Source organism: Rhea americana, unplaced genomic scaffold (genome assembly GCF_003343005.1).
Source record: "Rhea americana isolate MKP2758 unplaced genomic scaffold, rheAme1 scaffold_96, whole genome shotgun sequence".
In the NCBI taxonomy this organism is placed as follows: Eukaryota; Metazoa; Chordata; class Aves; order Rheiformes; family Rheidae; genus Rhea; species Rhea americana.
In genome coordinates, this window is record NW_028187155.1 from 111,348 (window position 1) to 135,590 (window position 24,243).

Sequence of the window (24,243 nt, forward strand, 5' to 3'; positions counted from 1 at the left end):
GCCGGAGCGGCCCCCGCGCAGCACCGCGGGGCGACGCCGGAGCGGGCCCGAGCCGCCCGCCACGCTGGCCTCGGGGCGGTGGCCCCGGCCGCCCAGGCCAGCTGCGGTCTCCTCTGCCTCCCTCCCGCAGGCCCCGGCCTCTGTCTCCCAGCCCTGCGCCTTCTCCAGCGTACAGCACGCTCCTAACCAAGCAGGGGGCACAGGAGGATCCCGCTACTCCCCTGCCGCCTTCCTCCCCAGCCCCTTRTCACCACCCCACATGCCCATCCCTGATCTCCGGGCGTCAGGCACTGCAGAGCCCCTTCAAGGGCTTCCTCACGAAGCAGCTCTCCCAACGCCATCGTGTCTCTCTTCACAAGCATCCTCCTTTCCACGTATCGCAGCCTCTTCGACTGTGCAATGTCAGCTCTGAAAGCCCCTTGGCTCCGTGGGTTTCTCCCCATGCTCTGCCTCGTCACACATGCTACTCCCCAAACCTTACCGCTCTCCTACCTGCGGTCATCGAGGCCTGTGACCCCCAGCCCCTAGGACTTGCCTCTGCACTCCAGCGGTCTTGGGCTGTCTGGCTTCCCCTCTGGACACCCACCAGCACTCCATGGGGCACCGAGGGAAGAGGTCTYCAGCGACGGTTTCCTGGAGCTGCAGCTGGGAGCAAAGCTGGGGCTGCACGGAGCCTGGGAAACGCTCGCCATCAGGCAGAGCAGGAACAGCCTCGCGCTGACCTGGTTTGGGAGGAACAGCAAAGGCAGAGCAAGAATTATGCTGTGGGCCCCCATGGGGTGTGAGGCTACAGCACCAGCCCTTGGAGCTAGACTCACCTGGGGGAGGAGGAAACGCAGAGAGAGCTCACAGGGAGCAGGGCCAACCTCCACGGCAGGCAGATGTGAGCTAAATAGCTGCCTCGTGCACAGAAGAACCCTGCAGGTGTTGCCAGCAATTATTTGGCTGCAATGCTGGATAGGGTTGAAAATCGGACATTTAAAAAAGCAAAAAGTATCAAGAAAAGACCCCAGGTAAGTAGAAGTTCTAAGAGGCTTGAGGACTGCTCATGTTTCCACAGTGGCTCTTCGAAGAGTGTTACTTTCTCATGCTCAGAACTCTGTAGTGAAAGCTGRTGTACTTGGAAAGAAGAATCCAGGTCAGGAACGGAAGGGTTTAAGTTAACCTGCCTCTTGCTGTGTCAATAGCTATGGCTGTCCTCCAGGTTTAGGGTGTCCCTAACCCATTAATTCAGGGCCGTGGCAGAAACATTGCTTCTCTAACTGGGATAGTGTTTGCTGGAATAAAGGGTATTTGCTGCAGGAGGCCCTGCTTACCCTGTCTAGATACCTAGGCAGCTGCTGATCAGTGCCCTGGGACTTATCTCTCTGCCACAAAAGCTAGGCCCATGTGAAATACTAGCAGTTTTCCCTTGATAAGGGCCAGGGCCACTCTCGTCCACTTTCACAGCTCTTGAGCACAGTTGGGGCTGCACCCGAGCCTCTACCAGATAGATTAGACACCTTTGTTGCCAAAAGGGCAACTTTCTGAAGCACTGAACTCACAAGGAACCACATACAGCTACAAGGTAAAAGGAGTGCCGAACACCCACAGAGCTGTAGTAGACCAAGTCTCATACTTGCAGCAGTAACAAGGACATTATTACAGCTGCCTTTTTTCTTTTAAACAGGCCAAGTGATTAAATACATTCAGCTGATAGATTGATTTAACTGCTTAACTGCTTGCAGAAGTATTGTGAAGTATGACTCATTCTTAATGAATGGAGGTAAAGAACACAGAGCCAAAGAAATTAGCAGTAAGGGACCAGGCTGAGCAGTCTAGGTCCACAAGGAAGTTTCTCAACAGCCTGTTGCCTTGTATCTACATTTGAAAGTCACAGCACTGATAAGCACTGCTTCTCCCTACACTATAAGTGGGCTTCAGGCACTTTAGTGCTTGGAAACTTGCTCAGAAGAGCCTGATGCAGAGATGGACGTACTTGAGTTCCATCACTTACACCTTTAAACAACACTTTTTTTTTTAAGGCACACTATCGTTCAGCTGAAGCTATGGGCTAACTACTTTGAACAGTTTCCTTTTTTTGCTAATGGAGTCTCCCTACCTATAAAATAGCCCCCACCATGTACACTACCAAGTCCTGAAGGATAAGGGTATGTGCCCATAGCGTAACATTCCACCCTTGATCTCAACCCTTGGGTAAGAAAATGGGTCACACCATGAACAAGCTGGCCACTATGAAGCAAAGGAGTCAGGAACATGGAAAACAAAGAAGTGGAATTACTACTTGGCCCAAAGAATCAAGAACCTCTCATGAAAAAAGCCATTTATGAAATTACAGCTTAAACCTATATTTTTAAAACCAGTTAAACTAATTTTATTAAACCAGCTTTATATTACAGAAGTAAAAAATACTCAAGATGTTCAGTGAGATTTTAAAAGCATTTATAAACCAGCTGTGAGACTCAGGAATTTGAAAAAGAGCTTTGTAGCTGCCCTTCCCTTTTTCCACCAGCTCTTACTCTTCAACACCAGGAGGGCATGGCACAGCACACAAGCCAACATTCCCACTAATTCCCATTGCAGCAAAGGATAGCAAATATTGTAGGATTTAAGGTTCATCTTTGAGACATAATCCTGTACAGAAACAAATCTCATCCATTTCCAGATAGTGCAGTTCAGGAGTTTAATAAAATTGTTCTCTGCAGACAGCAAGGTCATGAGCTATCATTGAACATTTATGTCAATTCAATGGGGTGCTGATTTCCTACTTGCCTATCAGCTGCTTGAAAACTCTTGAGGGAAAAGTAGCTATGAGTTATTTAGCTTACCTGTAATTCCTGCTCAGGCATGTGCCACAATTGGAGAAATACAGTTCAAACTCAAACAAAGCAGACAAGCCACTAACACCAGGATAATTTTTATTTGCTCCCTGAATTAAATATTGTCAGATACAGAAAATTCAGATACCAACTATTTTCCCAACATTTACAAGACAAGAGTTTGCAATGTCAGAAAATAAGGGCATTTACGCACAATCCTGGCAACCGATGCTGCAAGTGCACAAGATCGCCCTGCCTGAACATCAGTTTAAGAGGCAGTATCCCCGGCCTCCAGCATCCAACACTGTCCCCTCACTGATAACTCTGGCACCACGGAACAGCCAAGTAAATATCCTGAGTGGGCAGCTCCAGTGCATTTCCCCGAAGGGATTTATTCCATGCTCCTCCTGAAGGGGCAGAGGCAAGGTTAGCACATTCAGATACAATCCTCCTACCAACAAAAGCTGATCCTCACTGTGTATTTTTTTCCACTGTTCTTGAAGAGAACAGGGACTAACACAGCACAGTGACACTTCCAAGAAGGCTGTTCCTAAGGGCCTTATTGCAACCACATGTTGTCCATGCCGGCAAGAGAGTGCCACAGGCGCACTTGCTTCCCACTGCATGCTGAGTTACTCTGCAGCTGCTGATCTTTACAACAGGCTTGCAGCACTTTCCCTGACACCTGAGGGAGGGGAAGTTTTCAAATAAATAAAAATATGTGCAATTTGAGTAAGCAAACATGTATAACAATTCATGTGGAAACACAAAGAATGTGCTGCCTAAGGAAATACCATTCACTTCTTTTCAGACTGGAGCAGAACTTAGGAACTTGAATTTTCCTTAAAGTAGCCAGTGTGGTCAAGGACCCCAGAGCAAAACACAGATGCTGTTGGTGTGGCAGGAGGAGCCAGGCATCTCTGCTCCCCCCTCCCCTTTTTTTATATAAAAAAAGAAAAACAGATGCTTTTCTAAAACACTATGTCTGCTAAACTGGGGACACAAAGGAGACAAATTATATCTAGGATGTAGTGATCCATATAGCATTTCACTGACCAGTGCACATCCTTTATTAGCCAACCCCTGCCAGTGGGAGAGCTGAGCACATATTATTCCCTGTTCTATAGAAGGGGAAAAGACATGATTTTACCAACGCTACTATGCAATCGTGTGTTACATCTTAGCACAGCAGATGGAAGAGATTCTCCCTTTTGGAAAGATCACAGAAGTGCCTTCCAGGCTGCAAAATGCCTTAGGCATCCTCAGACAACTGCATTTTCTCCAGGCACTGGGAACTCCCAAATCCCAGTCCTGCACTTCAGATCCTAATCCATACACTCCTACACTCCTACTTACCAACCTTGCCAGTGTCTCTTCAACAGGAGTTCTCTTAGCTCCAGAAACAACAGTGACTCCAAATAACTTAGCTTTATGACCATATTTCCACAAACCCCAATGGTTAGATTTATAAGGGGTTTGTAAATGTTTGCCTCCATTTGCTCCCTTTATATTAGAAGCAAGGAGCTCCCAAGAAATAGATTATAATACACCATATCCAGGCTTCAGAGTGATTCTGGATATCACCATCCTCTGTTTATCCCTTATGGTTTTTACACTGTGCTGCAATCATCCAASATAAGACGCCTCTGGGCAAGTGAGGGAGGGAGGAAGGGGCAGAATTGGGAATGCACAACATAATTAACGATGGGATTGTCAGTCACTGATGTCAGGCCCCACATCTACACACCATGCACTGGCATTGATCTTGCCCTGCCCACTCGGACCAGAAAGGCAGTGAGAGTGCCTCTTTTCACGCCAAGCTACTGCGTCAGTCTTGGTCGCCATCAGACGACTCCTCTTCTGCCTCCTCCAGCCACTGGATAAACTTCTGGAGCTGCACAGAGAATAAAATTTATTTGGGTAACAAGTGATAGCAAACAGAGGCTTGAAATACTCAATAGGTACACTGTACCAGTGAGCACCATGACCACATACGAGAAAGGAGGAATGGTGTTTCTAAGAGACATCAAAACATGCAGATTAAGAGACAGATACAAGTTTAATGAAAAACAGCTAGGATGCCATGGGCAATCTAGGCTCACTGGATTCCTGAAGGAGATTTCTACAGTCAGGCAGTCCCCGAAACACRCGGTGAGAAGATACAAGTTTGAGATAGTTGTTCTCTCCAGAGCTTCAAGGAGGAGAGATGACAGCRGCACATTAGCTAAGGTGTGTTAGGAAAGCTACTGCTGGGAAAAATCTACTCCCTGACAGACTGCTATAAAGAAGGCAGCTCATTTTACCTTTTAACCTGGCTTAAATAAGCAGTTGAAAGCACTGCTGACCTATGCAAAGTCMACTCTTAGTACAGGTTTTAAACAAAGTTGGACTTCTTCAGAGATGGCTTTTTTCCCCCCCTCTCCTCTTCCAAAACCAGGGAGGAGAACTGGAACAGGGCTCAGCTAAATTGCAGCACAAAGTTCTGCCTGATGGAGAGGGGAAGTTTATATGCTCCTTGCAACACAAGCCAAATGAAACTACTCAGGACCGTAAATGCTTAGAAATACATGCAAAGAGACCAGTGAGCCAGGAATGGAAACTTCAAAGGAATTGCATGGGGCCAGCACATAGGGCATTGGCCTAAAGCCCACTTCAAATGGGTGTTGGCTTACAGAAGCTGTGCTGTTACTCCAGAAAGTGCTGGCCTCATGCAACAGAGTCCACTAAAAGCCATCCCTCTCTCCTACCACCTCCATTCCTCATCCAAACAATGCAGACTGATTATGGCAGAACTCAGAGGCATCTGCTCCAGAGAACAAAGTTGTGTTGCTCAGCATTCAATGGACTCGTGCATTACTGGCCTGCCATGTAATGGCAGCTGCTTCACAGAAGGAGACAGTGGCACTGAACTCCACTTGAAGCTTCTTTCAGCAGCTCATGTATCATTTCTACGCCTTTGGGACTTACCCGCTGGTTCTTACGAAGCTGCTTTCCCTTATCAGATGTGTCCCGCAGAGAGAACCAATTGAGAATTACATCTTCTTCCAGGATTTCCAGTTGGTAAAATGTCATCAAAACCTGCAACAATTAGAACAGAGCAAGAGGGTTCTCCATCAACTCTTTCAGGATTAGCTTATGTCTAAGCACAAGGTCTGCATGTAATCTGTGGCTCCCAGCTCTATTTTCAAAAGAAGGAGCTCAGTCTGTTTCATTTTACATTTATTGTTAAAAATAACTGTGCTTCCCCTGCTCAGCCTTATGCTTCTGATAGCTAGATGTTATGACATATAACAAGTCTAAGGTCAAGCCTCATCAACTTCTGCTTGCTCTGGGGATGCAGGATGTGATTAAGAACTGTGGACAACAAAAGACCCATAGAGGACATCGGTTCAATAAGTAAATTTGAGTTTTCATTTTAAAGTACCCCAAACCTCAAAGCAGTTGCAACAAAAAACACTTACGCAACTCAGATATGTGCAATTGTAGCATACACAGAGAAGAGCATGAATAAAACTAGCTCTGCCCCAGGCTCCCTCCTCCTGTCAGTCCTCTCTTAACAGTGCCTTATGGCAGGTGTCAAAGCGATTGGTCATTCATCAGCTCAAACTCCTGCCCAGTGCAGTGAGCATAAGATGCAATCATGCTTTCTCGGGGTGCCTTTGTGCTCCAGCTGAGCAGGCGCTCTGCAGTTGGAGTCCTTGCGGCACAGCACTGACAAAGCTGGCTGCCAACTCCAAATATAAAGTGTCACTTCAATTCCCAGCCTCCAGGGAAACCCAGGCCCCTAGAACAATGGACACATGCCAAACAATTGCTGTAATTCAAGGACATTTTGGCTCACCAAGCTAAAGACTTGGCTCTAGTCCATACTAAGTGCTTTGCCATTAGCCAGAAGCACTGGTAGCACAAGTTACGATTCCTCTTTCTTGAGGATCTGAGGGTTAAGCATGATTCTAGGAGAGCTCTTCCAAAAGAAACAGGGGCTTCCTGAGACATTGCTAAGAGAAAAACTTAAGATACGAGTAAGATGTTCCCAGTGTCATAGGGCAGAAAGAATCCAGGAATAAAAAACATGTGAAAAGGGGGGTAGGAGGGAAAATATGTTGAAAACACTGAGAGAAGAAATGGGTATTAAGCCACATTTCATCTCCCCTTTACTTCCAGTTTCACAACTTGCTCAGCCTAACTAGGAAATCTTGCCCTTATTCCCAACTTTGTGCTGTAAAGTAGGGTAAATTGTTTGGCAGTTAGATCTCTCAAAACATGGGGTGACAAAGGAAGTAGAGCTCATCCTAAAGCAAGCTCCTGGTCTCACATCTCTTCCAGCACCACGCAACAAGGGCATCTAGGTTAAAAGCTGCAAAATAATAGCTCCCTTCAGGCTGCATACTGGTAATTAATACCCACCCTCAGCTGTGCTCACTCAGAGGCACAGGCAGCCACAGAACACTTTTTTAAAGCAATTGTTACAGATGAATTTTCCATATGCCCTCTCCTCTGAGGCCCTAAATTTCTCTCCTCTAAAGCAAACGGGATGCATTTTATCAAGGATCTGGCAAAAACAGATCCTCAGAGTTGGGAGCAGAAACTCACTTTAGCTATCGATGTGCAGAGGCTGTCGTGTTCCAGGAAGAATTCCTCAATGGCAAATAAGGCATTCAAGTGATCTGACGCCCGCTTTATGTAGTTCTTGAACAATGGGGTCCAGTTCTTCAGCAGCTGCAGAAGGAAAACATAGAAGAAAATTTCCCGAGCTATGATGTGGATGTGTGCATTCAGCCCAGTTTCACAGCTGTGCTGCATGAAACTAAGCCAAGGAGGCATTTTAAGAAAAGCTTTATCTGACCACTTAGCATGTTTGCCCCTAAACAGCATGTTTGTCCATCAAACAGATGGTATTAAGGCTCACATGTGTGGATATGATCCGGTATTACTAGGCAACCTTGAGAGTGTCAGTTAACTGCCTTGGTTTCAATTATCTTGATGGAATACTAGATTGCCACAATAAACGTCTAATGGAGTGTGACACTCAAAGAAAATCACTTCACAGTAGACTGATAAGGAGAGGTATATACATGCAGCTCCAACATTCATCTCACAGAGCAGCTGACATTGCAGTGGAACATTCTTTCAAAGCAGAAGAAGGAATAAGAACAAAAAGATAGCTAGTAATTAATTATGCTGGCACTGAGTAGAAGTGGACAGCACAAGATAGCCACCCCAAGAACAGGACCATAATGGGAAAAACATCCACAGCCAAGCCATACATTTGCTCTGTGTCTACAGGCTTGTTTGGATGCTGGAGTCTGCTGCAGGGACTAGCCAGGAAAGATGAAGGACAAGAATCTGTTAACTATTAGCTCAATTCTTTTCTCCAAGGCTTATTTTTGATGAAGCCTTTAGTTTAATGATTTTGGTGCTGCCTTTTTAAACAGTATTTCTAGCCGAGTCCCCCACAGCTCTTTCAGTCATTGCACACATCTGAAAAGTAGGCAACAACAAAAGTTCTGCAAAGCAGCACAGACTGACCAGGACCTGGGATAGGAGGTAATAAAAATACTTATAGCCCTTTCCATAGAAGTTTTAAAGGCATCAGAATTAGGAGTACAGAGTACAAACACTTCTGTCTGACCACACAACGAGCAGAGGATCCTATGAGCACATTGCAGGAAATTAAGTCAAGGTTCCACTTCTTTTTAAATAGGTTAATTCAACAGCAGGCACCCTGTGACTGCATCCCTGGCGTGCTCCTATCAGTATGCCGTCTTGCTATGCCTTCAGCACAGTGTCGCACTAAAAAGCGCACTAATCTGGTCCATTCTGCAGGCAAATGGGCAGTTCTTAAGGATTGTGGAAGAAGCCCTGGGTCACTTATATTCTGGGTTAACCAGCATTAGTCTGTTTTTGACAGCTGTTGAGAGGCAGTAGCCCTGCTAGCAGGACAGCTCCACCGACAAATAGCAGAGCTAGTACTCAAACTAGTGTGGACTATCAAGATAGCCTGAAGTGGGAAATATTGCTGACTGGCTCCRTAGTGCAACAATCCCATCACTTCATCAAGATACATCTGCTATTACCACAGCCGTGGCGGAATCTGCATGCCTTGGGTAGGAACAAAGAAGGGGATTAATACAAACAGAGGGATCTGTGCAGTATATCATCTGGCTCAAGGAACAACAGCAACAGCACAGAATGGTCCTAATCATCATGGTATCACAACAAAAAACGCTGAGGGCTGTATGGGATATTTCCGAGAAGTATTTTAACTTCTAGCAAAATGCTTAATCCTAAACACTCTTCCCTCCTCTACAACTATCTCCTGCATTTTATTCTCCTTCAAAGTTCTTCCCTTCAAATGTTGAAAAGGACCTTGCAAGTTCCTTTCAGGCCAAGAAATATTTTGCAATACCTTTCTAGTAACATTTTAAAATCATAAGCAGACACAATTCTAATAGAATCCTAAGTGGAAGTTATGGAGTTTCTAAAAGCAAGTAAATTATAAAGAAACCAGAGCTATAAACTCTCAGAACTCCAGGACTCAATCCAGTATGCCTACTGCTGGGAAAGGGACAGAAAAAAACCCACTGTTTCAGGTCAAGAACAAGCACTGTTCCAACTGCTGCTAATAGGGGAAAGAAGGGCTCAGCCCCACAGAACCTGTGAGCCTGTAAGACCAGAGATGCAGTGTTCACAAAAGCTAGGGTGTTAGAGGCTTGCAACTGTATTAGATGGACAAAGGACTGTGAAACATGAAGAGACACCTGACCAAGGGACCCATGGACAAAATCGTAACTTTACAGTTTTTGACAATAGCTGGATAACTCCCTCAAACAACCTATAGGCTAGAGAAGTCAACAGTAAGTTCCTACATGTTGATTCATTTTGCACAGACCTGGTCAGTGACGCTGTATTGGCTTCATCTTCAAAGAGGTTTGGTTCTCTTTTCTTTTGTCAGAAGGGCAGTCTCAGCACTGAGCCTCTTATTTCCTCCTCCAGCACAGGACACCACCATGAAATACGTGCAAAGCACAAGTGACAGAGTATAATTCTAACCCGTTACACGGTAACACAGCATTTGCGCTGACTGCTTCAAATTGGTTCAGTGAAAGCAGAGCTCTCTGATTACCGAAAATGAGCGATCCCATGTTGTGTTCACTTGCATTACTTTGTGAAAGAGTAAGGCTCCTAACAGGTATCAAAGGAGGTGCACCACATACACTAGCTTCTGGGCTGCAGCACAGACTCTGGCTGGCTGAGCAAGCCAAACTACTAAATTGCCTCCTCCTTTTCCTTTTAGACATTCTCACCTATGTAACCATGTTTGATGCCATCTTCAGTGACAGCAGAAGAATAGTTTGATAATGACTTTCAGCCATGTTAGCTTAAATCATGCCTACGGTTCAAGAAAAGGTGAGTTTTTCTGTACCATCTCTGCTTTACAATTTGTTCAAGAGCCAGACGAGATGCCTCACAGACATCAAACTGGATAATGCTGTTTCTCAGGCGTTCATGTTTCACCTGAAAAATACCCACAGGCATATTCTTTATTGGATGCTTGTTTCCTAAAACTGCTACAAAACTTATGAGCTTCATACTCAGGGGCTAGCACTTCAGAGCACATACTGTGGTTTCAAGTCAAACCATACATCACAGCTATGGCATTTCCACAATTTTCCTTCCTGAGCTGTCTGAGATGGTTCTACCATCATTCTTGCACAAACAATCCATCTTCCTTTAGCATCCCTTAGCTGGAGTTGAGCTACAAAGACAGAGCAAGAAACATGAAATAGTTCTGCAAAGTTCAGTGGGCTTCCGATATTCACCACTCCAAGAACGTAAGCCTTTCCATCTCATGCAAACTAACGCTTTGTCGTATAAGAACTGGTATAAGCAGATCTCAAGTCTAATAGAACTGTCACTTGAGGCCGTGTTACCTACACATTGAAGCATATGCTTTCATTCTGCACCAACCCATACAAAGCTAGAGAGCGTGGAGTTCTCATGGTGTAAGCACTTGTACCTTAAAAGAATGCATTTTTGACCAGCTAGGCAACCACAAGCTATTTGCTGCAGAGAACCCACCACTTCAGATGCTGTACAAACTACGCAGGTTCTGCCCGAGGAGCTAGTCTCTTCTCTTCAGAGTACAGTCGGTAAACACACAGAAGCTGCTGTACAAGAAGACTTAATACCTATTTAGTAAGTCTCGGAAGACTGATTTACTGCCTCAAGTCAAACACATTGGGTTCTCATAATGGAGACTACCATCATGTTTGCAATTGAATGTTGACGGTCGTCTTCATCAGGCTACTGCRTTCCAGTTGATCTCCATACAGGGAATCCAGCACAAATTTTTGCATGTAGTATAGCTACTGAAGCAGGAAATTCTCTCAAAGAAGGATATTCTAAGAAACATGCTGGCTGCTCTTTACAAAGGAGCATTAGGAGAAGCTGGCTGCCATGTTGGTCAATTCCTTTGACGCTTGATTCCTCTGCTAAATCTAAGGATGATTTGTATTTCATAAATGCACATGCTACACATACTTCCCTTTCTGAGCATCAGCGTTCCTATGATGAAATATATACAGACAAAATTATCCAGATGTAAGCCCTTCACACATTTTCCATTGTGTTTAGCTTCAAAGGTTTTTTAGTGGGGCAAGGATACTTAACATCAAGCATTTACATAGCAACCTTTATCCCTCCTGTGCCTGGATCCTGCAGTCTGATCGATCTCCTGTCATACTCAAGCTACATTAGGAGCCCAGTCCAGAAGACTTATCTTAGCTGGAATGAAAACATCCTACACAGCTACCAGCTTCACACCACCTGCTGTCTAGATGTAGTGCTTTTCACTTAGAGTCTACTATTTGCTCTTAGATTCTCCTCAGTCCTCCTCCTTCAACTCCTTTTCCAGGACAGCACCTCTTATTCAAGATGATAGACTGGAAAAGGAACAAAAGCAAGCAGAATATAAATGGAGTGGATAGAAAAATCTCATTAGGACAGCTGACGAACAGAACAGTTCACTGTTGTATTTTCCTGCTAAAGGCATCTCTACACATCCAGGATATGAATTAAGTGCCATGCTTACATCTACATAAAGAACAGTCAGTTTTCCACCATTTCCCATCAACTGAAAGTACATAGTTCCTCACAAAAAGGATGATGCAGATGTCTAGTGGTCCTATTTTTAGCTATCTCCTAAGGAATTTAAATTAGTCTTTACCAAACAGGTGCAAGATCCATTCATTCTGATAAAGCACCTTTGTGAGCTGTGGGAGTTTGCAAACTCAAAATGTGCAAATGGGCTACAGCGAGGAGACAGAGTCGTTACATTGCCTTCAACGTGGATCAAGAAAGCTATTAAGATGAGACTGCCTGCTTTTTAAGAAGATCCTATTCTGATTTGTCTCCCTTAAGTCAGGAAATGGAAATTACTCTCACCCAAGTATACCCCAGTCTATCTAGAGAACCAACAGAATTCTGAATTTCTACTCAAAGACAACAAGATTTTGCCTTTGCTGCATTTAGCTGGAAAAAAATTGGCACCACTCATAGCACACAGACAAGTAATACCTTGGAAAGGATCCCACTGGGAGAGAAGTGCTCCCTGTTGCCCCAGGGATTGGGCTCATGATGGTTTGGAATTGGATTCCTGGAATAGAAGCCTGTAAAGACACCTCTAACAGTCTCTTTCTTATCTCTTCTAAAAAAGTTAAACACTTCTACTATCACACACAAGAGACAGAAATAACCATAAGCTACTGAAATAAGATTTCCCACACCTACAATCTCAGCTAAGTTTTGTCAAGCAGATACAATAGTTTCAGTAGGCTTTTAGTTCCATAGAAGACAAGAGGTTCACAAACTAGTGAGCCTCAAGTGGCTTTAGGCCTAACAAAAAGATCCCTCAGCCAGCAAGTATCTAGGGGATCCAAATGAACTCCTACACATTAGAATACAAGCCTCCAGAAGAGTTAAATAGAGGAGCACTCACAGGAAGTAATGCTGAGAAATAGTTTTGAGAGTCTAAATTTGAATCCAGCTGCTGCAATGGGAACTCCAGGACCACTTTACTAAGCACTTGCATCATCTCCTTCAGACCAATATTATAGGCGTACCTGCAAAGGAAAAAGGAGTCAAAAAAAAAAAAATACATTTCACATTGCCTGATCTCCACACACTACTGTTTCTTCCAGAGACACAACAGAATGTTTGATTTGGATTTTCCAGACTTCTTTTTTTCCAAACATCCACGCAATTAAAACACCTTACATTGCAACAGGCCTTGTGAAAGACCACTCCTGAAAATTTGCTATCACATTGTAACCAGCTGCTGCAAAGGACAGCATCCTCACATTCACCAGAGCGCTGCACGAAGACTGTTACATAAAATAAGGGAATCAGGTTTGCATTTGAGAAATAGCAGGCAGAAGTGTTGTGTCCTAGACTTGCTGCTGTGTAAACAGAGTGGACAAGCCACACCTCAGCACAGCTGCAGATGCAGGCAGCTGGTTGAATGTTACAGTGCATACAGCAGCAGCTCCTGCATGAACTTATATGCAGCTTGTGCCAAGAACGTACTTGCTCTCTTCAGTTCACAGTTACTCACTAGCAACTAGATCTCTTGTTCCAGAAACTGGGCTGGAAAAGCTTAATGACCAAGGAGGCTATAGATGCAGCTGGCTCCATCAGCTTCAGTCATGATCTCTCATCCACACTTCTCATGCTCTACTATTGGCAAAAATAATGCACAACAATCAAACATGGCTATTCATGTGGTTTCTCCTCTCCTTTTTAGATCTGTTGTCAAATCCAACTCTTCAGAATCAGGGATGGTATCCCTAGGTGAACACTCACTTGAGAGAGTTGATTTCCAGGACCAAGTTGTCACAGGAAATGTTTTCTTCTTCACCCCTCTGTAGTGTACCCAGAACCTCATTCTGGAAAACTAATGGAAGAAAGGACAGGCAGTTAGAGAGGAGATGGAAAAGCACTGATTCTTCAAACTCTTTAATTACTAAAGAAATGACATCCTTAAAGAAAGCATTTGACACAGGTCTCTATTTGCTTTCCATAAGCTAGTGCAATCCTACTTCAACTATATCTATAAATACTGATATAACTCAGGTGGAAGAGCTACGAGAGATCGTTGCTCCATCCACTTTGCAATCCTTTAGAGCACTGCTTTTATTATACTTTCACACTCCTTTCTTATTCAGATAAGCCTCATCTTTCCGTAACCTAAGATGTGAATTTTAATCTAAAAATTATTAATTTAACTTATTTTGGAGAGATACTTTAGAATGAAAAGGCTTTTCTTTTTCCCTCCTTTTTTCCCAGTTTATCTAGAACCCCTTTCAAATCCACATAAGCTTAACAGAGCAAAACACAGAACAAAAAGATATTCCTCAGAAGAGGCATCTCCTGCAAGAAAATTTGGTTCTTTCATACAATTAAATCGGTAAAGCTGTCCACACAGGGAAGACCTGCAGGGCCTTTATGCAACCTCTTGGGAGCTTAGGCAGTGACACTGCCACTTAAAGAGAAAACTAAGGGAGGCCGCTTTCACAAAGACCCTGTAATCATGAGTGAGAAAGGTGGAGTATCTTTCTCTAGCTTCTCACCCTTGGCTGCCTTGGTTTAACATATAATAGCAATACAAGGAATATTAATGAACGTGGTAGAAAATGCTACAAAGTGAGGTCAATGTGCAAACACGTTACAGCAATCCACTGTCCTTCCAGTGCTCCTAAAGACAGCAGCACAGATCTCATTCCTGATTACCTGTAGACTCACCGTCCCTTCCCCGCAGCCCCACCTCTCACCTTTGATGTCATCCAATTGAGGGGACATGGCCCGACTGTCTGGTTCCTCAGAGCCCAAGCTCAGGTCACTGTCAGACTCACTCTCTTCCTCTGAATGCAGGGCTGCGCCTGATAAAGAACAGAAGCATCCAACATTCAGAAGCTGCAGCTGTTGTACGGGTGGGGAACCAGGTGTCCCAGGGGCTTCCCAATCAAGTCAGCAACTATCCGTCCTTGCAATGGAGCTTCTATTTACAGGTTTGGATGGTTAGAATTGCTGCAGAGGGAGCACTACAGCTGGCACTAGAACAATGGGACTCTTAAAGAGTCTGCAGATAGCGAAGGGCAGGGACAGAAGCAAATGCATCTTGCCCTGACTGCTGACTCACGATAGAGCAATGTTAGCATAATCAGTCACTAGCAGAAGAAAACCAGTAGTAGCCAGAACAGCCAAAATACACCTCCTCCAAGGAAGGGCCTAGCAGCCTGTGACATGCATTTCACAGCACAGATGGCTGTGTGTGTTAGAGCAAGTCAAAGATAAAATAACCATCTTTCATAAAGCACAGAAAGAGAGAATCTGGTCCAACACCTGCTTTCCAGAAGTAATATTTGTACGTGGGAGTGAGGTCAGAAGACACATATGGTATCTGAAGGCCAGTCTGCTTCACAGAGCTCAGGCAGTATTTTTAGTTCCGTTCCTGGATACTCTCGCTTTGGCACCTATCTGGCTTTCAGTGTGCACAAAGCTGCAGAGTTGTACTGCAGCTTATCACCTCTTGCCCCTTCCCACATTTAGGCTGCGTGTCCAAACCTCCCAGAACAGAAGCAACTGCTAACCTGCTCATCTAGTTTTAAATCCATTCCTTCTCCAGAGTTTTCTATACCACAGACTTCTCTCTACCAATAACTGGAGTTTATTCTGCACTTGTTGAAAATCTTTTCTTCACCTCATGAACCATATAGTGCCTTCTTATTCTAGACACAGTTACCAGCATCCCACTTGGCAAGTCCTGCTGACACATAGGTCTATCCATCCCCAAGTGACTGCACTGAACTTTTCCTCACCCCACAGGCTCTGTCTCTGCTCTTCTTCATCTTCTTCATTCTTGTCATCTGCTTTCCAGAGAAAACCTCTGCCCTCTGAACCCACATCCTTTTTGTTGTAACCTGAAAAAGACACAGTGATTAGAAGGAAATAGTTGTACTGGATCTGCTTACAGGCAAACCTGAAATAGACTGCTATAACCTGCACACTACTGTCTCTGAATACTCTTCATCAATGGGCTTCCCACTGACGCATGTTGATTTCAGCTTCTATCTTCTCATTTGCCTCAAGAAGTGGCTTACTTGCTCCCCTCTACAGCAACAACACCCCCTGACCATGTTTAGATCCCTTGACAAACCTGGACTGAAAGAAACAATATTCAACAAGAACAAAGTCCTTGGGCACAGTCCAGGTAGAAGGACATAAATCTTGCATCGTGCCTTGAACCAGACATCTCTTCCAGCTTCAGCTTGTCATCTACAAGGAAGGTTCTTCCTCTAAGAAAAATGGAAAACAACTCAACCTCTAAATTTTAGTGCTAGAGTACTGAGGTACACCTCACTGTCGAACCTGAAACAGATAACAGCCTTGCTTGCCCTGCTGAAAACACACATTACAAGCTGAACGCAGCACTAACCTCCAGCCTCATATTGCAGAGTCTAGAACAGGGAAGGGAAAGACCCCAGAAAATCATGGAGGGCAATGCATTCTGTGTAGCCTGAGCCTATGCAATTGGAGACTCTCATACCTTTCAGTTTCACTTTGCTCTCCATCTTGTTCACACCAGAATCATCACTGAACTGGTCTTCATCCTCTTCCTCCTCATCTGGTGGGTGCAGAGAAATCACTGTGCCCTCAGGAAGGGTGATGTCAGGACCTACCACTACCTGTAAATACGTACGACACACCTTAATGAAGACATATCCTGAGTGCCCCCTTGTACCTCCACCAGCAGAGACAATAGCTGCTCTGGACATGCCATTACAAGGAAGGGTCTAACAAGCATAACTGAAAACATCAGCACTGCTAGGTCCTACCAAACTGCTAGAAGCAGAAAAAGATGTGAGCAATAGCACAGCACCCACCCTGAAGAAAAGGCCTGTAATAGCCCTCTATTCTGGTACGTTCCAATGCTTAAGTTTAGTAACCTGCCAAGAGAAAGCAGAACAAACAGCTCACCTGAGAAGAGAGGACACAGCGAGGCTTTAGCTTTACTTTCTCCTTCACCTCAGCTTCATCACAGACAACAGAATGGCAGATCTCCACATTATCTGCTATGTGAACTCTGTCCCAGAGAAAGGCTCCATCCAAAATGACTCTGTCACCTGTTATACACCACCAAGCACAAAGAAGTTGAGCAAGGTAGACTGCCGCTCTCCCACACTGCTGGGTCCACTAGAAAGCATCTTATTCATTGAATTCAGGACTAAACAATGCCTTTGATGTGTGATAGATATTATACATCTAAAAAAAAATTATCCTTATTGGTCTACGATCATTTCTTACTCCAAGCTAAAAGAGAAGTTTGTCCTCCACAGAGATTTAGCAAGTTGATAGTAGCAACTGACATCCTGATTTTGCAGATACAGTCAAATCACACACACACACACAAAATCCAGACAAGGATAAGAAGAAAAGGTACCAGGCAGCTCTCAAAAATGAACATGGAGGTTCCTCACTTGCAGGATGTTGGTAGGTGGTAATTTTAGATCAGTAAGGAACACACACTGTCTAATGATAAAATATCTCCTTTTTTTAGCACAAAGTGCCTTTTGCCTTTCAGCATCATTTTGGTACCCTAGAACTTTAATCTACTTCCTCCACTGGAAAATAAAGCCTTTCTCCTTCCTTCCCATTAGATGTCACCATGTAACACCCACCCAGCATCCTCCCTCAGAGCCAAATGCACTTTAAAACCAAAAGCCCAACTTGTGCCTTGACTCAGCATGTTCCCTCATTCTGGTACTCACCTATCCTACAGTTCTGCCCGATGACACTGTTGGTTATGAAGCAGTTGCTGCCAATGACTGTCCCCTGTCCTATGAGTATGTTCTCTTCTAGTACACTGCCGTGGCCAAGACTAACATCCACCCCCCGGTAGATATTGTGTTTTGAATGGGTGTAACTCTGATTCTTGTCATCAGTGAAGTTCATTTCTGGAGTCAAAGGATAAACCCAGCGTCGAATGATATCAGAGCCCACAGCTTTGTACATAAGCAGGTTGCATATATGGGCACCATACTGTTCTGTCATTACATGCATATGGATCTGGTTCCCCAGGACCTGGGAAATAGACAGGAATATCTTAGAGGACTCCTCAGCACAAGGTAAAACGATCTCCCTTCTACTGTCCCTATCATTACCTCCTCATTCACCAGCAGTCCACGTACAAAGTCATCCCGTGTCTGGTAATCAAAATTGTCTGTGAACAACTCCGCCACCTGTCAGGAATAAAATGCAAAAAAAAAATATAATATAATCAGCAGAAAATGTTGCTGAGGAAGCCAGACAATTAATGGCTGTTCATTGGTTCTCAGAGACCCAAGTTATATTATATAGGAAAGTGATGCTCTTGCCTTGAATAAAGCTTTGATTCCTTCTGCTAGGAGTGTTGACTCTCCCATCTCTTCCTCCTACAGTAGGCTATGAACAGGTTCTGGTTTTCAGAAGGGGCAAAACATTGTTTTAACATTTCTAAGCAGTCAGTCCAGCCTAGCTTTGTAGTGAAAGGAAGCCTATAGACCATCTCTTTTTCCAACGCAGAAGAGATGTTAGCAAGCTCAGGCTGGAATAACCACGAACGTTATCCTAACATAGTACTAGCTTGCAAGTAGCCTAGCCTAGCTTGCAACTAGCATAGCCATCACCTCTGCTCCACAGACTTTACCATACTCAAAGTGAGGTCACTTATACTTATTTTCCAGCATGGTTTTGGCCATTCAATCTACTGATGCAAACACTGTCTAGATCTGCCTGTCACCAAGGGGTTGAGTGACAAGCTTTGCAGAGAAGGACCTCGGTGTCTTGGAGAATACCAAGTTGAACATGTGCCAGCAATGTGCTCTCGTGGCAAAGAGTGGGCTACATTAGGCAAAGCGTCACCAGCAGGTTGAGGGAGGTGATCCTACTCAGAACTGGTGAGATACATATGGAGCGCTGCATCCAGTTCTCCACTCCCCAGAACAAGACAGACATGGACATATTGGAGCAAGTCCAGCAAAGGAACACAAAAATGTTTAAGCAAGCAGAGCATCTGTTGTATGAAGATGAAGAGAGCTGAGACTGCCTAGCCTGGAGAAGAGAAGGCTCGGGAGGAATGTTATCTATGCATGTAAATATCTGACAGAAAGGTGTAAAGAAACAGAGCCATACTCTTCTCAGTGGTGCCCCAGTGACAGGCTGAGAGGCAATGGGCACAAACTGAAACACAGGAAATTCTGTCTGAACATAAGAAATACATTTCTTCACTCTGATGGTGGTTGAATACTGGCAAAGCTTGCCCAGAGGGGCTGTGGAGTCTCCATCCTTGGAGATGCTCAAAAGCCAACTGGACAAAGTCCTAGGCAACCTGCTGTAGTTGACCCTGCCTGAGTCCCCCTGCTCAAGGGGGTCCCTGTTGGACCAGACGACCTCTAAAAATCCCCCTCCAACCTCAACTACTTTGTGATTCTGTGCATGGGGGATACCAGATACTGATTGAGCTCCCATAGTCCACAGAGCATTGCGACATGACCACTCAGTTCAGTCACGGAGCACAGCTGGCAGCTCTGGTTTTCAGACTCGGTACACCAAGGGTGCATGCTCCTCTGCACACCAGCAGCACTGAGGGAGCAAAGTGAATTGCACTCCAGGCCCTCGGGAAAGCAGGGCTCACCTGTGGAGAGCAGATGCTGATATGACAATCCAGCAAATCATGGCACACCTCAACGTTTTCGATTGAGTTCTGGAACAGACTCTGAAAGAAGAGAAAATTCAGACAAGCTGAGTGCCTAATGATGTACTGAATCCCAAAGATTTTATGAGCCTCGGGCATCATATTGATTGAAATTGATTTAATTATTAAACTAGCCGCAGTTCTGGAGATCAGAAAAGTCTATGACCTACATTGAGACACAGGCTTAGCAGGCACAGCTTGGTCACATGCAGAGCTGTATCAACGAGCAGAGGGCACCCCCCCCATTAGACAGGGCAACTCTCCAAAAAAAAGCTCATACTTCAAACAATCACTTTTCCTCAACAAGGTTCCTTACCTTAGTTGCTGGGAACTGCAAATATACAAAGAACATTAATAAATTAAAATACAGCATTCATAGCTCCCATACCTTCTGTGGATTTGTGTGGCCTTTTTATTTTTTAAACATACCACTGCCTGAAGCAAAAAAGGACTTTCATTTGAAGGAGAAAAATAGTCTAAAGATTACTGATTTGGGGATGAAAATGACATGCTCACAGCCTCAGTTCTGCGCATAGCAAAACAAATTTACCATTTATCTTAATGGAGGAAGTGCCTTCACAGGCATTTCACTGGTTGCACATTAGTAGAGCCCATAATCTTTTTTTGGGAGAGCAGCGCAGGACAGGAGTAGCCAGATAGTGACAGGAGGTATTGCCCCTTATGCACAGTTATTCCACTCTCATTCTGCCTCGCTTGTTTTACATGTAGAAAATGAATTGAACAAATGCAGAAAAGGAATTTTTAGAAAAGCATGTCTACCCTATCTTCAAATTCCAAATTGAGTCCCAAACCTGCATGTTCCAGCACAGTTCTACCAAGACTTAAACTCTCTTAGACAGGATCAAAGGTGTCACCTGCTCCTCCAAAAGAGGTATAAGCACAGCTCCCCAGCCTGCACTTTAAGAGGACTCCCCGAGGTGAGCTGCTTCACAGCCCTTTTGCACCTGCCAGACGCACCATAGGAAAGCGGAAGCGTTTCAGCCCCTGGGTTCTCTGATAGTGAAGGACACGGTTTGTGGCACTGTCCATAGCAACAATGACGTCATCCTCATGGCACCTGGCATGGTGACCAGGTGAGGACTCTTTGAAAATCATCGTCATCACAGAAACATTCTTTTCCATCTTACGGCGCAACCTGAACAGGAAGGGCAGAATTTAAAAATCACTCTCCAGACAGTTACACTCTCCAGAGTCAGGACACCAGCCAGACATGTGCTTCCCTTAACACCTACTTGTGCTCTTCCAGAGCTTTGGATATATTGAAATTGGACACCACATCCCCAGTGACAAGGATGAAGTCAGAACGGACAAGGGACTTGGCATCAACGTCTCGTAGCACGTCACCAAGGGAGCGGTACAGATCAGAAGTCACAAAGCGCACCATGTTGGGAGATGTGCGGCGGCACCACTTGGACTTTCTGGGAGGAGAAAAACATCAGGAAGGCTTAAAAGGGATATTTCTATAGAGGATACACAAGAACACTGGATAGCGCCCCAGCATATGTCACATCTGTAAGCGCATGCAAGAAGAATCCTATTACAACAAGCACAGTATCAATGGGCAGAAATCTGATCATTTGCAGAGCAGAAAGAACTGAAGATGGTAAGAATTCAAGCCTCTGGCTTGTGGAAACAGGAAACTGGACTTTTCTGTGAGCAAAGCTTTGACAGAGAAGAAGGAAAGATTACACCCAATACATTTTTTTTTCCTCTGAAAGTAGTTTTATCTCAAGCAAGGAAAAGATTGCATGCTTCTCTTTAGCATGCAAACCTGCAGCATGCAGAGGTAAAAGATGCTTTCAATGAAAACTGCTTCACTACACTGCACTGATCACCAAGATACAGCAAAAAGCTAGTAAAGTGTGGTACTATAAATTACACTGCTGCCCAGGAAAGCACTGCTTTTAGGCAAAGACACAAATGCCAATAAGAAATACAATCCCCAAACAATCTTTTTAAAATGCTGCACAACTCCACTTCTTCACAGGAGGAATGTTCTTTTTTGAGATGTGCTGAGACACATCTATTGAAARGGGATCCCTAGCCTTGGGTAGCACAGTTTTCATCAGCAGAAGAATCAGCGCAAGCTAAGACCTAGAAGGCTTACTGGATGATGGGAAAATTCTTTCCACGATAAAGCTAAAAGAGAAGAGATCCTTACTGTAAATGCTCTTTTATCTCAGCTGACTTCCAACAGCAGAAAACAAACGTTTCTTCCACTCCGGTTGCCGTTAGGAACTCCAAGGTATAGTCGATCATGGCCACGTTTGCCATAGGTAGGAGAGCCTAAAGAAACAGACAGAGGGACAGCTGAACAAATACAGTGTAGCTCAACATCATCATCATCAGTTTCTTCTAGATTCAAGAAAAAAGATTATCAGTACTGCCAGAATAGAAAGGTGAATGACTGCTAGGTTTCCTTTCAATGAAAATTTTCAAAGTTGATCTAAGCAGTAAGAACTACCTCCTGATATTCTGTTGAGGAAGTTAGGGTCATCTTCACTTTATAGAGGGAGACATAAGAGAAGTGAGGTTATCGCACCCAAAATTATTCAAGAAGACTCAAATAAGTGATAGGAAGAAAAAAAATCAAAATTTCAGAGTGCCTATTCCCTGACTCTGGCTTTAACTGCTACAAGAAAAACCTGTCAGACATGAATGATGAAGCCACAAGAATTAAGAGTCTCCAGAATTAAAAAGGAAGAGACTATCTAAAGTGAAGCGAGTATTCTCTCGACTTCACGTCACACTTTTAAACTGACTTACTGATTCACAACCGAGGCTCTCATATTATTCTTTGATCCATTTTTGATGGTACTTTGTTTCAGGTCTGAGCCTGCGTGTATAATTATGAACGCTGCAAGCATTTAATCATGATCAGCAAGCAAGGCAAGATAATTGCCCAAACCTTGACTCTACAGAAGCACTCTTTATTTTAACATACATCCTTTTCCCATTCTTTTTGCTGGCCATATTCTTGTACACTACTGCTGATATGTACAGAGACTTGGTTTCTTTCCTCTACCAGAAAGAATCCTGTTCAAACCCATYGCTGCCCCTGCAGCAGCGACAGGTGAAAAGTAAACTGCGCCATTTGCTGCACCCTGTGTAAAAGCAAACAGCACCAACACAGCACTTCAGTCCTTACTGCTTCTTCGACGGGGCACGTAAACTCCGCCGGCGGAGGAGGGCGGGTCGGCAGCTCCCGCCTGGTGGAAGGGCCGCGGCGGCAGGGCCGCCCCGCTCGCCGGCGAACGCAGGGGCGCAGCAGCACCCCGGGAGCTGCCGGCAGCGCCGGGGGCGCCTCGCCTCCCTCCAGCCCCGGCCCCGGAGTTCAGGGCGGGACACACCGCGCTCCCGGGCGCGGCGCCCGCGGCCGCCACCGCTCCGTCCCGCGCTAGGGGCCTGCGCGCTCGGGCCCCCGAGAGGGGCCGGCGCGGACGGGGAGGTGCGACGGGGCTGGAGCCCCCTCCCCGCCCAGGCTGGCGGGAGCAACCGGGGGAAGGTCTCTCACCCGCGGCCGGTCCTTGGAGATGGGGAAGAAGCGGCGGTTGAAGCTGTCGGCGACCAGCACGGCTTGAAGCGGCGGCGGCGGCTCCTCCTGCGGGTCGGGGCCACGGGCCGCCCCCGCGCCGGCTCCACGCTTCGCGGTGCCGCGGGCCGCCATCTCCTCACGCTGCCTCAGCTTCCGCTTCCGGGCCCGCGCCGGAAGGAGCGACGGGAGCTCGACGAGGACAGAACAGTTGGCACCGAAAGCAGCCGCATAGAGGGCGGGTGGGCTCGCGCGCACGAGGAGGCGGAGCGGCGGCGCATGCGCAGTGCGCTGGGCCGGCGCGGCGGGGCGGCAGCGCCGCCCATCGGCGCGGGGCGGTGCGGGTTGCTGCCCGGCTCCGGGCGCCCTCCGAGCGGGCCGGGGCGGCTATCGGGTGGCAGGGCTGCGTTGTCGCAGGCCTGGGCGGGGGGGGGGTGCCCCAGGAGCAACGTGGTTGTTGTGGGTATAATTTCTCTGCTGGTAATGTGGGCTTATGGGTATACGTGGTGCCTGCGGTAACGGGGAGCCTATGGGTATACCTGTTGGCGTGGGTGGTATGCGGCTTTGGGTAGACCTGTTGCCCGTTGAGGACAGGTCTCGTTKGGAGGGGGTCCTGCGGTCCTCGGCGCCTTCTGCAGCACATGAAGGGGCCTCTCGACTTCCTAGAGGGTATGTCGGGCCAGTCTGCACCCCCTCCCTCACCATGGGGAGGCTCTAGGCTGCCCAAACCGAGGGTAGCTGGGGTAGGTGGTTCACAGGCAGAGGTTGCTGCAGGAGTGTGAAGCTGCTCTTTGCAGTTGTCTTTCATAAATCCCTTGGGAAGAGCTCATGGGCCTGGGGCTTGTCAGTGGAAACCACTCTTCTAAGTCAATACTAGTCACTAGGCTTGACGCATGAATCACTAGACAAAGTTGTGTTATATAGGTCAGACTGGACGAAACAAGTTCTTCACTTTATGTGTGGCTTGCATGTGTTTGAAACATTATTGAAGGTAGGCATAGTTCTACTCCCAGAATTTTGCAAGTTTTTAGACAAAAAAACTTGTTCTTCTATTCAGCAAAACTTTTGGAAATCCAAGT

General features: G+C 45.6%; 1 protein-coding gene across 1 annotated transcript; it reads right to left on the minus strand.

The window, feature by feature from the left end:
* Positions 1–2,901: 2,901 nt before the first annotated feature.
* EIF2B5 (eukaryotic translation initiation factor 2B subunit epsilon) lies at positions 2,902–23,398 on the minus strand. The gene is made up of 16 exons (XM_085325172.1): positions 23,147–23,398; positions 21,794–21,918; positions 20,865–21,050; positions 20,590–20,767; positions 19,552–19,632; positions 18,041–18,118; positions 17,648–17,960; positions 16,857–17,002; positions 16,426–16,564; positions 15,698–15,799; positions 14,651–14,758; positions 13,683–13,773; positions 12,820–12,943; positions 7,413–7,538; positions 5,787–5,897; positions 2,902–4,713 (listed from the first exon to the last, which is right to left on the minus strand). The coding sequence occupies exons 1-16, from the start codon at positions 23,297–23,299 to the stop codon at positions 4,648–4,650; spliced, it is 2,127 nt and encodes a 708-aa protein (XP_085181298.1). The 5' UTR covers positions 23,300–23,398; the 3' UTR covers positions 2,902–4,647.
* Positions 23,399–24,243: the final 845 nt, after the last annotated feature.